General features: G+C 41.3%; 1 protein-coding gene across 1 annotated transcript; it reads left to right on the forward strand.

Annotated features, from left to right (window-relative positions):
• The first annotated feature begins 8002 nt into the window (after positions 1-8002).
• Positions 8003-9999, forward strand: CHCHD1 (coiled-coil-helix-coiled-coil-helix domain containing 1). Its single transcript, XM_066324041.1, has 3 exons — positions 8003-8186; positions 8577-8695; positions 9828-9999. Exons 1-3 carry the CDS (start codon positions 8045-8047, stop codon positions 9936-9938), a joined length of 372 nt encoding a protein of 123 aa, XP_066180138.1. The 5' UTR covers positions 8003-8044; the 3' UTR covers positions 9939-9999.
• The last annotated feature ends 3052 nt before the right edge of the window (positions 10000-13051 follow it).

A 13051-nucleotide genomic window follows, 5' to 3' on the forward strand; every position in this document is an offset into this window, starting at 1 on the left:
CATGCCTCAAATACTCGTCCTTTTCAAGGTAATTGAATGATTATGGGCGGGTCACTTAATTCTGCCTAATTTTCCTCTTTTGTTGACTTAATAGATCATATTAAGAGAACAAATTATTTAAGTTGCAACTTGCAACAAAGTATTTCACACCAGAATGTGTATTACCTGGTATTGTGTAGAGCAAAATAAAATTATATGCTTTGATTCTTTTAAGTTTCCATCAAATCTGAAATCTGTGATCTTGACTTATTGTTATCTCCTTAACTCTAGCAGTTCAGAGGCCTTGGATTTTTCTTTTTGAGTATGTTTAGCTTTCTGCAAAGACAAATATATTTTAACAATGGTGCCTTTTCAGTGATCTCTGCAGTTTGGATACAAGTCTTGAAGGCTTTGTATGCTGAAATGGGTGATCAGAACCAGATGCAGTGAGATGGATTTGTATCTCTACCAGTCTTAACACATTGTGATCCTAGTCTGTGACCAGAGTTCCTAAGTGACAACCTGTGGACAGATCTTCCTTGCTGCATAGCCTGTATTGCTTAGAGGTGTAAATAAACTCCACTGTTCCCTGCCATAGTGGGTATCTTTCTGCAATAATTGATCTTGCAGTGGGATGAAACTAATTAATTCAGCGTCACAGGCAGATATGGCTGTGCTGCAGTGATGTCTCTAATGGTTTAATGCTATTTTCTTTCTCCATTTCCCCTCCACCTTCAGAAGCTGACTACTGACTAAAGAGCCAGAGTTTATCTGTGCTTAAGACAGATTGTTGATAAGGAAAGTCTACAGTCTGTTGTGTAATTTGATTTTGTAAGGCAGTTTATGCATTGCTATGGCAATTCTGATGTCTGTCAGTAAAAGTCAGGAACAGCAGTGACTATACATTCTCTCCCTAATTATGTCACTGTCTATTGCTTAGTGCTGTATGGATCATTTAATATATTTTTCTTTCCCCTCAAATTCCCGTTCATAATATTATAGATATGGTATCACAGCTATAATACCAGTATAAGTAATAATCATCTCAATGTTTGTCTTTCAGGTGACATAACAATATTGCCATGTTAAAATTGGGGCACCTTGACAGCAAAGACTTCAGACCCATGACTATCACTGGTTTTTTATAAATGTAGAAAATGCATACACTTATATTGTTCTCACCTAATTGTTTTTAGAAGAAGAATGGGTTTTTATCTCTCATCTCTAGTAATAGTAACAAGTGATTCTTCAGCTAAAATGCATTTTTCCATTTGAGTTCCTTTTTTTCAGTTATTCAGGAGACATGAATACCAAAGAGAATAAATGTGAGTTACTTGTTAAACTGGATTACTCAAATCAGATTAAAAATTACAGATGTGTATTTAGGATGGAAGAAGCCACTTGCTTGATAAGTAAATTTAAATAAAACAAATTAAGGCTGCTTTAGTTCTGAATATTGACTTCTACTAGACAAGTTAATGACATTCAAGTAATTGTTTAAATTAATGCCTTCAGTTATTTAATTTCATTTTTCTGTACAGAAAATAATTCCATTTTCTTTAGCTGCATTGTCTTAATTAGCTATGTTTCAAAACACTTTCTTATTAAAGTGTTTGGTGGAATAGCCAGGAGGAGAAATTGTGATCTTGCTTTTTGTGCTAAACATAGAAAATAAGAGCCAGGTACTAGCACATGCTCTTTTTACTCTTTTGTCCTGTAATTTAAGTAGATTTTTCAGAAGTGCAGCATTTATAATAGTTTCCAGGTCGTTATTATAATTTATCTGTTGTTGCCAAAGTGATCCATGCTACATTTAAAGCACTGTCCATACAGGACTGACAGGAGGAAGTCCCAGTGTGTGTGCATCAGCACCTGCCTAGTCCTTGATGAGTGGTGTCCAAAGCCCCATTTTGTTTTCAGCAACATGAGCCTGTTTCTCAACTAACTGTAGCACTGAAGATACAGGTGGTACAAGCTGAAGAGTAGCTAGCAAAGTAGGTAAAAACTTCTTCCTTGGGGCTCTGATTTGTTCATTTGCTAATTCACAACTGAGCATTCCTTCACCACAATATACTTCCTGTTCTCAGTGTATTACAATTAACAGTCAATTTTGTTAGTCCTGCAGGGTTTCTTTGTTGCTTTGCTCTGTTTCTCTACTACAGAAGGCTGTTGCTTTGAGCTTGATGCATGTTGCCAAGCATGAGCATTTCTGATTGTCATCTCTCTTCTTAAAATGGGTATGAAAAGAGTACAGGTCTGAAAGTAACTTTATTACAGATATTCAATGGGTTTTGTCTGGTTTTCAAAGTACAGCTTCCAGTTTGTAGTTGAATCACAAGTCATTTGATAGTTTTCTTTTCTGAGTTCTTAGTGTGTTCCTAGGTTTAACCTTTTTTTAACAGTCTTAGAGGTGATGAGCTTCTCAAAAGATAATGAGTATTAGCTACCATTCTTAGCTGTGAAGCTCACAGAAACCTTGTTTATTTTGTATCTGCAGTGCTTTTTTCTGTAGTAATAGATCATACTAGCTTTCATCTCCTCTATGTCATAATACTTCTATGGTTTATAAACTGTGTGTCTGTTGCCTCTATTAATATAGTAAATTTATTTCACTTTTTATGTATGGCTTGCAGGAATTAAGGCTGGAATATTTATTCAGTGCATGGTGTGAGTACTTTGTGTAGCTGCCAGGCAAACTCTGCAGGGACAGCAGAGGTGGGAATCCTGCCCAGCTGGAGACAGTTGTGGTTGCAGTTGTGTTCAAGGCTGCTGACTGACCTTCACAGCATCTTCTGCTCTGAACAGCAAGGACTACAAAATGTTGAGTAAACATTTTGCCACAGCTTTCCTTTCATTCTCTCCTGTTATTTGGAGGAGGCAGCAGGAGAAGCTGGGTCTCATACCCTTGAAGAGTTTGCAATTAATTTACTTAATAACGCATTTGAAAGGATTGCTGTATAGTGCCAACGTGTACTGCCACTCGTAGCCAAAGTGAATTCAATTTACCCTCCTACTTGTCTTTCTACTAATGCAAGCGTGTGAAAGCAGACAAGGAAGAAGGTCACCACTGCATTGTTCTTTTAGAAAAAGGTTTCTGATTTCTGTTCTTGGCTGCTGACTGGATTTCTCACTGCTTCAAATCCAAACCAGCAAGATGGTGGCTGAATGTCATCACTCATATTGTGACTACTGGAAGGCTATGTGATACTCAGACTGAACATGATAGATTCAACATTTGTCTTAATCATGTTCTTACAGTGCAGGTACCCATGTGGATAAAAACTGAGACTAATCAGGAATTTATCAAAGATACCAAATGTTAAAGATGATTACCCGTGTAAATGCTTTGGCAGGATCCTACAGACTAGGGTGAGTGGCTCACTGCTTGTCACGCATTGTGCCTGTTTACTGTGTGACTAGAGGGAGGCTTTCAAAGCTGTCAGGATAGCTTTATTCACTAGCATTAATGTTCTAAAAATAAATACCTCCTCATTACTGCTCACATGAAACACCAGTAGATTGTAGTGATGCCATTCCTCAGAATTGACTTGACAAGCTAGAATAAATTTTTGCCCTCTGAGAGGTGAGAGATTAGAAACAAATAGCTTGACTGAAAGTTAAAAATCTAGCAGTCCAATGCATTGCATTGATGGGAGGAGCCACAGTTCTCATTCTTCTGCCATATCAAAATTGTGATACCATGTGCTGCCTATTTTCACTTACAAGCTGGTTATTTTATTTACTGAACTAGTAGTCTCTGTTTTCTGTCCTTTAGCAAGGATTGCCATTTGTAGGAAGCATGCAACCTCACTGAAGAACATTGATTTGATACCTAACATCCTGATTTCTAGAACTCAAAAGGAGTTCAGAAAGAGTTGCCTTTTCTTATTTCAGTAACTGTAGTAATTTTCAAACTGAAACATCTCTGGGTACTTTCTAATGGTAAGTAGAATGAGACCCAAGCAACAGTGGATGTATATCTTTAGAGGGACAGGAGAATGAGCTGCTTCCTCTGGAAATGGTCTGCAAAGTGCAGCAGCAGCTGGACAATCAGCAGAAATGCCCCTCTTGCACTTTGACTGAGGGTAGTTTTAAGTGGTGTGGAAGAACAACTTCTAAATGACTGGGGACAGGATAAATTGAATTGGAACTCAGCCATCAGGACCATCAGAGTTTTAACAGGCATTGCTGTGTTAGACAAGCAGCCATCTGCCTCGCTTACTGTCCTGCCATACACTCTTCAGCAATAGTCCCAAGAGAGCCCCTCCCTTAAATCATTAGTTGTCACCTCTTTGGTTGTATTTAATTAAGATTAGTGATGGATCTCCAGGCACCTTCTGGGAAGTTGTATTAATTGGGAACATACAGGGTGGCAGGTTCCTTCGCCCAGAGACCTCTACTGACAGGCTGAAATTAATCAGAGATAAAATCCTTTTAGTGATATGACCAACTGAGCCAAAGCCTGTGTCAGGCTTTAACAAACTGTGCTTCTCTTTATGGTTCATTGTCTCAGAGCTGGCAGCGAGAGAGATATATGGCCCTGCAGAGGGATTAGGAAGGATGGAGAGGAATGGAGCTGCAGGATTTGTTCCAGAGCTCTGACACCACTTGCATCTTAATTTGTGTGCTGTTAAATGCATTTTTACTGCAGAAAAGACCTATTTAATGTGCAAGTATCTCAGCTAGAGATGGCTCTGGAGATCTTAGAATGGATCAGAGCAGATAATACTTTGGCATCTCTGAGCAAAGGAGGCACAGGTAATTTGCAGTGGAAATGGGCTGATTTCCTAGATCCTGGGAATTAGGGATGGCAGCTCAGAGCTACTCAGGTTGATGGAAAAACGCAGAGCAGCTGATGTGGTTGAGATATCACAGGCTAAGGGCTGGTGTGGGAGTTGGGATGGGGTGTGACAGGTCTAGTTGTGAGTGTATGAATCCATTGTGCTAATAAGAGCTTTAAGTGCTAATGCTGTCCAAACACAATAGCTCAGCAGGCAGGAGTTAAGTCTGAACCACCTGGAATCTTAGCAAACTGGTTAGTTTCACTACTAAAGTTAAAGTGGAAGTGCTTTAAATTTTAAGGCATCTCCGATTAAATTGGTTTAAGGAGGTCAGGGTGAGAGAGATGAGAATAAAGTGTGGGAGGTGAGGGCATTACGAACTGGTATGAGAAGAACTGGTGTATTCAGGATAAATCTGTGTGAATATACTGGAATTTACCTGAAAGCTGGATCCAGGCAGTCAAAAAGATACGGGTATCTACTCTTTTTTCCCCCAATACAACTGATTCTTAGCCTCATCACTAACTGATTTTAGGCAGTATCTGGAGATTTTTACATAACTACACCAGAAAGTGAAGAATACGTGGTGTAATTTCTCATCTCTTAAAGAGGTATTTAAGATAACAGCCTCATTTTAAAGGGTGTATTTTATCATTCCATTGTTTGCATTGTATTTAATTTTGGTATAGCGTTTACTGTAGCATTATACGTGGCCCTTATTCCGTTGTGATATATGTTCTTTTCAAATCTATTACTTACAGTTTAAGCTCTGTGGTTTGACCAGCTGAAACACAAGCTAGGATTCAGCTTTAAATGTGTTGATACAAGAAAAAAGTTGTAAATGCTAATTAGTGAAAGTTAAAGTTCTATATGGTTTTCACAGTTGTACATTCAGGATTCACTGTGAAACATCTCTGGGGCTCACTGTTGAGGGAATTTGGTTTCTGATTGTCCCTATAGAGTCAGCACTTCTGTCCCATCCCTTAGTGACTTGGTGCTATCAGCTATACAAAACACAGGCTGTAGAGACATTTGGCTATTGAGTAATACAGCCCTTTTGTAGTTCTGCATTCTCCCTTAAAATTAATGTGTAATATTAAAAAATAACGTTTAATAATAAAACCATGTCCTGCTTCAGACATCTCTGCATGATGTGTGCAGACACCATCATGTACCTTATTCTGTTTGCTTGGGAATCTCTTAGGCTGATGCTGCAATACTGGACTGATGCCAAAAAATTAGTTCTAATGCAGACAACAGTAACTTACAGGAAGCTATTACAATTCTCCTTGTGGAGTCTGCCTTTCTATTTCTCAGCCTCCCCACCTGCCCTGCCTCATTTTTCTTGGAATTACTTAAGTGAGAGATCAGCTTTTGAAGATGAAAGGACTTAAAGGTGCTGCCACCATTAGCTAATGTAATTTGGAAGAAGGAAGGCTGATTTACAGGGAGTGCAGTTCAGCTTTTCTTACATCCTAGTACTTTTCTTTCCTTGTTACTGTTTCTGTGCCCATCTAGCTGGGCATTGCAGGAGGCAAATGCAGCAGGGGAAGGTGGGTAGCTAGAAGAAGCAAAACCAAGAGTAGCTGAACCTCACGTGAATGGGAATACTGAAACGTATTTCATTGTCCCTGTCTTGCATTTTCAGAGTCTCCATTGTTCAGAGTTGCACAGTGCAAGCCCTCTGGCCTAATTTGAAGATATCAGTCTATTTTCTTCTCTACTGGTAGTCAAACTCAAAGGATAGCTTGTTTCCTGTCTTTCTGGAAAAAATGGAAATAGAGAAGCATCTGCTTACCAAAATGTTTCAGAAATTCCACAAAGTGTTTGAATTTGGACCTTAAGAGATGAAAATTTACTCCCAGAAGAGAGCTAAAAAAATTCTTTTGTTTACTTGAACATGTCTTCTCATACTCTTTAATTTGGACTCTAAGTATATACTATTCTAAGAGTAACACAAAAATAATTATAGAATTGGATATATCAGGATTTACTGTCAGCAGATGCAGTGAATTCTAGTAACCATATTAAGAATATTGTGATATAGGTCTGGTGATGTTTACCTCAAGTAAACAGTAATTTCTAAAGTCTTTTTAACTTCCTTGACTAGGCAAACAGGAGTGCTTCGGCGTTTATGTCTAGGAGGTTGAATATATCTTAGTCCAAATCGGTGTCCTATGCGGTGGGGGGAAATAATTGGGAAGAAAAGCATTTTTGATTTAGTCTTCTGTATATGGTCAGAGGTCCAGCTGTTCCTGATACAGTGGTAAAATGGCATATTCAGGAACTGCTCCACAACAAAGACCTGAGTGCTTTGTTTCCCCAGTGTTCGGGGTCTAACTCCTCAGTTTTCTGCATCTACCTTGTCCCTCCTGCTGTGCAAGAGACCTGTTTGTATCCCAGCCCTTGGAACGTTCCTGTGCCTTCAGTATTGCCTGCTTTTTTCTGCTGAGGACATAAGCACTCCGGAACCTGCCAGAGGAGTTGAGGACTTCGAGGACCTAGGGAAGAAACTTCTGGGAACAAGAGGGTTTTTCCTACCGAGTATGAGGCTGAGAGAACATTTTGGAAGCAGCAGTTTCAGTATCATCTTGGAAGTAGGAACAATGCAGGGGAGATCCAGCTGTAATGTAACAGAGAGAAATGAGGGGCTGAGAGCTAAGTGATGTGAGTTTGAGGCACCAAGAAGAGTTTCCATACAGTTGCAGAAGAACTTGAGGCAAGAGAGAGGGACCTCATCCATGTCTATAGAATCTGAGGGGAGAGCGTCAAAAGGATGGAGGGATCCAGGCTCCTCTGTGGAGCTGCGCAATAGGACAAGAGGCAACGAGGAGAAACTGAAGGATCCACCTGAACATGAGGAACGACTTTACTGTGCAGGTGACCGAGCACTGGAACAGCGCAGAGAGGCCGTGCAGTCTCCCCCGTTGGAGACATTCCATAAGCGTCTGGATGCAATCCTGTGCTCTGGGACCCGGCTTGAGCAGGGAGGTTGGACCACACGACCCACTGTGGTCCTTTCCAGCCTCCCCATTCTGGGATTCCGTTCATTCCGTCTGAATTACGTGAAACACTCGCGGTTCCGGCGGCTCCAGCTGAAGCGTTTGCCCCTCGGCTCCTGTGTCCGCGGCGGCGGTTTCCGGACGGAGGCTGCCGGGGCGGTGTCGGCGCGGCCCCGCCCACTGCGGAAGCTGTGGGCGTGACTCCGTCCCCACGGCCAATCCCTGCGCTGGCGGCGGGCGGCTCCCCGCGCCGGCCCCGCCCCCCGGGCCCCGCGCTCGGCCATGGCGGCGCCCGCTTACCCCGCCTGGGTGACGCGCTGGGTGTCCGGGCAGTGGCGGAACAAGAAGCGGCCCCCGGTGCTCCGCCCGCCCCGGACGCTGGCTCTGGCCGATAAGGTGGCGAACCGGCGGGAGCAGTCGACAGGTGAGCTGGCGGTGGTGAAGGGAAGGGCCGCGCTGCTGTGCTCCGCAGGGCAAGACGGCAGGGGCCGGGGTGCGCCATGGAGTTCGCGCGCGGGTTCTGTGGGAAGGATCGCTTCTCGCACTGCGACTCTGCTCGCCTCGTGTGTGAGTCAGACGCGTCGCGTCATAGCATTGCCTTTACCTTAAAACTTCAGTCAGGTGCTGGGTGGCTGCAGCGGTTTGCTTTCTGTTAGCAACAACTTCTCTGCGCAAAGCAAAGCTCGGCTCTTTAGTTATGTATTTTCTCACCTGCCTCTACCCCGTCTTACACTTTGGAAATTTACGTGCTGTGGAGGTTGTTGGCATGAAATCCCAAACACCTGAGCTTTGTGGTTGTGTGTTTCCCTTCTAGAGGCGACGTGCATTACGGAGATGTCAGTAATGATGGCCTGCTGGAAACAGAATGACTTCAAGGACGCACCTTGTGCCGAAGAGATCAGGATGTTCTATGACTGCGTGGCAAAGGCAGAAGTAATTCAGGCCTCTTTTGTGTTCTTAAAGGCTAGTAGTAGGAAAGGAGGAAGCCTCCAGTCATCTTCTGTGTGCCAGTTAGAATAATGTTCTCTGAACAATTTGATTGTGACCCATTTGAGCAACTAAGGGCAGTGAAGCTGGTGAAGCATGTAGAGGCTCCAGCAAGGAGGGGCTGAGGGAGCTGGGGTGGTTTAGTCTGGAGAAGAGGCTCAGGGCAGACCTTGTTGCTCTTTACAACTACCTGGAAGGAAGGTGTAGCCGGGAGGGGGTCAGCCCCTTCTCCCAGGCAACTGGTGATGTGACAAGAGGAATGGCCTTGAGCTGTGCCAGGGGAGGTTCGGGCTGGAAATCAGGAAGAGCTTTTTCACTGACAGGGCCCTGGAGCATTGGAACAGGCTGGCCTGGGAGGTGGTGGAGTCACCGTCCCTGGTGGCCTTCAGGAAATGACTGGACATGTCTAGTTGGCAAAGTGGCCGTTGGTCAAATGTTGGAATGAATGATCTTGGAGGTCTTTTCCAACCTGTTCCTGACTTTGAAGGCTAGACATTTTTGAAAAATAAATTTCATACTGTTTGAAAATTAGAGGTTTCTGATTATATAGTATATATTAACATCTTATAATAATACTATATAATAAGCTTGAGATAAAATAATTTTCAAATTAGACTAAAGGTAAGTATATGTACTAAACTTGTGCTTAAGCTGGCTTCAGGTTTCCATTTTCTTTGAGTAACAGTGTCATCATTTAAATAGTTATTTACTGTTACTGTTTGACAGCATAAGTGAAAAATTATCCACAGTTTATTTGGTAGATGACAAAGAATCAAAGAGATCTAAAAATAACAGAAAGTAAAAAGAAGAAAAAAATCTGTGTTGTTACCAGAAGTTTATATCATCATTAACTAAGAATATGGAAGGATATAATCTTCACAAGATGTCAGTCATTAATTGCATCACTTAAAGGTCATCAGCTTGTGATTATTGACCCAAGTGCTATGGTAAGTATTCCTTAAAGAAATAGTATTCTGAAAGAAGCATCCCCATACAATTTGTAGTAGTTTCTGGGAAGGAGCATCAGCTCTGCAAATGAAGAGTAGTAAATATTTTCAGGAGTTTTTTTCTCTTTCAGAAGGAGCGCAAGGATCAAAACAAGGACATCCTGTCATCCAGGGGAAACTTGCCTTCAAGCAAAGTGAACAAGCTCCTGAAGAGGTTTCCTCAGATGACACATTATGTATAATGTACTTTACAAAAGGGACTGTGGACAATTAAAGTTTGGGTCGTGGTCAAAAAAGAAGAAAGTCAAGTTGAGTGATTTTTGATGTCAAGTGGTGTGTGGATCTTGACCCTGCTTTTGATTTCAGAGCAAAAACCACTCATCTTGAGTATCAGCTGATTTTGTTCATGAGACTCTTGGGTCTTGCAGTGTTAGGATTTCTGCACTGTGGTCTTCAACTAGCCTACTCAGGTCCTCACTCTTAAATAAAACCACTTAGGCTTACATGTATATGCATTTCCTAATAGGGGATGACTTCTTCACATGCAAGCTTCTTGCCCAGCTCTAGAGCTGCTATCAGAAAGTGTTTTGGCTCAAACACTGAGGCAAGTTCAAACTGATAGTAATGATGGTAGTAATTGATGGCTCATAGGCTTACATGGGTGTATACACAATCTGGTGCCTCTTGAAATTTTTTAAATTTCCACTGCTGTAAAAAAAGGCTGTAGAAAATAGAAAAAATCTCCAGAAAAATACCTTGTTAATACATAATACATTGGTAAGTATCAAACACAATTTTAACATGGAAGTTTGTGATTTGGACCCTCTGATTTGCAGGTATGGTGCCACTTAAGTTTGATTATTTTGTCTGTACTGCAATAAAGCAAGATTGGTGTTTGACTTGGGCAACTCATAATCTACAACAAAATGTTTCATTGTTCTTTGGTTAAAAAAAACTACAAGGGCGGAAGTTCAAGCACGGACTGATAATTGAAATAGTGTAATTATTTTTTGTGGGGGGAGGGAGGGTGGTTTCCAGGACTACCACAAAACTACATGCAGGTTCTTGGGGCCAGTACCTAATTGCTGGGGGAAATGCAGTGTCTCAGAGAACTAATGTTATACCCATTTATATGGTAATTCTTTCAGGTGTGCAAAAAAGTAGAACAAAAGGAGAGTCAGGTACATACATACTGTGTGATTACCCACAGGTGGCTGTCGAGTTTGCTGGAGCTGAGTCCTCTGGAACTCCAGGCTGATACCTGTTCATCACAAAAATTTTGGACAGGTGAAGGCTTTCAAGTTACTGAACCAACGTTTGCTTAGCTGTTAATTACAGTGGCTCATTAGTGGATTATCCACAGGGTAGCTTATTCTTTCGTTGCTATTGTGGTATAATTGGGTCTTTCAGAGGACTGTGAGTCAGTAAGAACACTATATCCACTTCTGAGTTTGGGAAAACACTTTGGTTCTGTGATGTTTTGCATTTTCTGTCCAGAAGACACTGTGAAAAGGAATGCTACTTGATGTTCCTTCGTTTCTGGGGGATTGGGAGTCAGAAACTGATTCAACACTGTTGATGATGATTTTTATTCATGTTCAGATTTGGAAAAGAAGTAGTTACGTATCTCTTATGATAGCACCTCTGCTGAATGTACCAAATACTAGTGTCTGTGAGGAACAGTCTTACATAAGAGGCTGTAACAGAGACACTTAATACCTTTTTCTATTTTTACTTGTGAAATTTTGCAGAGCTCCAGCTCCCACTAATCTGAACAGCTATTTTTGCATTATACTGCTTCATGGTGAGCTTCACAAATTCAGTTGTTTGAGGTATGGTCTAACCTTTTATATGTCTACTGTAAGCTTGAAATTACTATGCTAAGGTTTTCTAATCCCTTTATTTATTGAGAGGAAGCAAACAATGCTTTTCAGGTGCACCCAGATTTTACAGTGCTTACTTTAAAAATACTTGAGCAATTCTTTTGCTTCTTTTGTTGTAACCAAAAACCCTCCAGTTACTGATTGTCCTTGGCAATTTGAGCTGCTGGCCATTTTCCTGTACCTCACCATTAAGCTTATATTGGATGTTTAAATGCATTCTGTGACATGCTCATACTGAGGATCACTCAATTAATAGTTCCTGGGTGTACCCACAGCGAAGGGCACTGTTCTTTCTGAGCTGGGGTTTGTACCACTCCATAATCCTGTTGCTGGCAGGTAAAGAAAACTCTGTTCTGGTGTTGAGCATGCTGGTTAAGAACATTGCTGCAGAGACCTGTATGTGATTGCGTGGTGAGAAAAGAATTAAACAAAAGCTGACTAGCTGTTCTACTCTCCTAAGTCGGATTTACAGGATTTAAGCAGATCTGCTGGAATTCCTTGATCTTATTCCTGTACCTTATAGCTTGACTGTTATACCAGCTCTGTGAATGGTTGCTGTTAACTGTTCCCTTTAGGTGTTCACTGTGGAGCTAGCATTAATATTTCAGCTGGTCCTGATGAATAGTTGTCCTGCCAGTTCAGGAGAAATAGGTTGAATTCCAGAGAGCCAGGGACATTTTAGAAGATTGCATTTCTTGTTCAGAAGGGTCAATACAGAAAAATCTGGCAAAATCAAGACAGATTCTGTAAAGAATCCTAGACACTGTAATAGAACTATGCATATATCAAGGTGAGAAGGTGACTACTGTTAAATGGCATATTTAGAAATTTACAACTAGAAATTTTTCCATACAAGAAAGTTCAGGATATTTTACCTTATCTGTAGATACATTTCTGATCAAAACTGCCATAGTTACGTTGGTATAATTCCCTTTCAGGTCTTCCTCTCCGCCTTGGAGAGTAGTCACAATAAGCTTTTGAAAATCTGAGATCCACTTCCTTCAGGGAATGTCATTACATCTGTGAGAAAAACAGAGTAGTGTTGGTAAGAAGGAAATAGTTCGAAAACAGGACCTGCCAGACAGGAGACAACTGCAAAACCCACTGTATCTTCCCAGTTCATCGTTCTTCCAGAAAGTGAATACAGGCTTGGATTTCTATTGCTTCTGGTGTACTGGTCTATGTTTCCTTTAAAATTATTTTATCTGTTAAATCACTTTATTTAGGAAAACTTTGGCTTGAGAGGGAGGCAACTTAGAAAGGTACCATGAGAGAAATCCAATGCAGGCTTCTGCTAGAGGTGTGAAACCCTGTGCATCAGAGGCCTGAACAGGCAGTGTCTCATGGGACAGAGTTCTGAATGAGCATCAACATCCTCTAGTAAGGAGCTAATTTTTCTGAATGCTAATAGAATTTCTGTTCCTGTTTCCAGTATATCCTTTCCTTGTGTGTTCAGTGGAGTAAGTGGTTCT

Source organism: Sylvia atricapilla, chromosome 8 (genome assembly GCF_009819655.1).
Source record: "Sylvia atricapilla isolate bSylAtr1 chromosome 8, bSylAtr1.pri, whole genome shotgun sequence".
Classification (NCBI taxonomy): Eukaryota; Metazoa; Chordata; class Aves; order Passeriformes; family Sylviidae; genus Sylvia; species Sylvia atricapilla.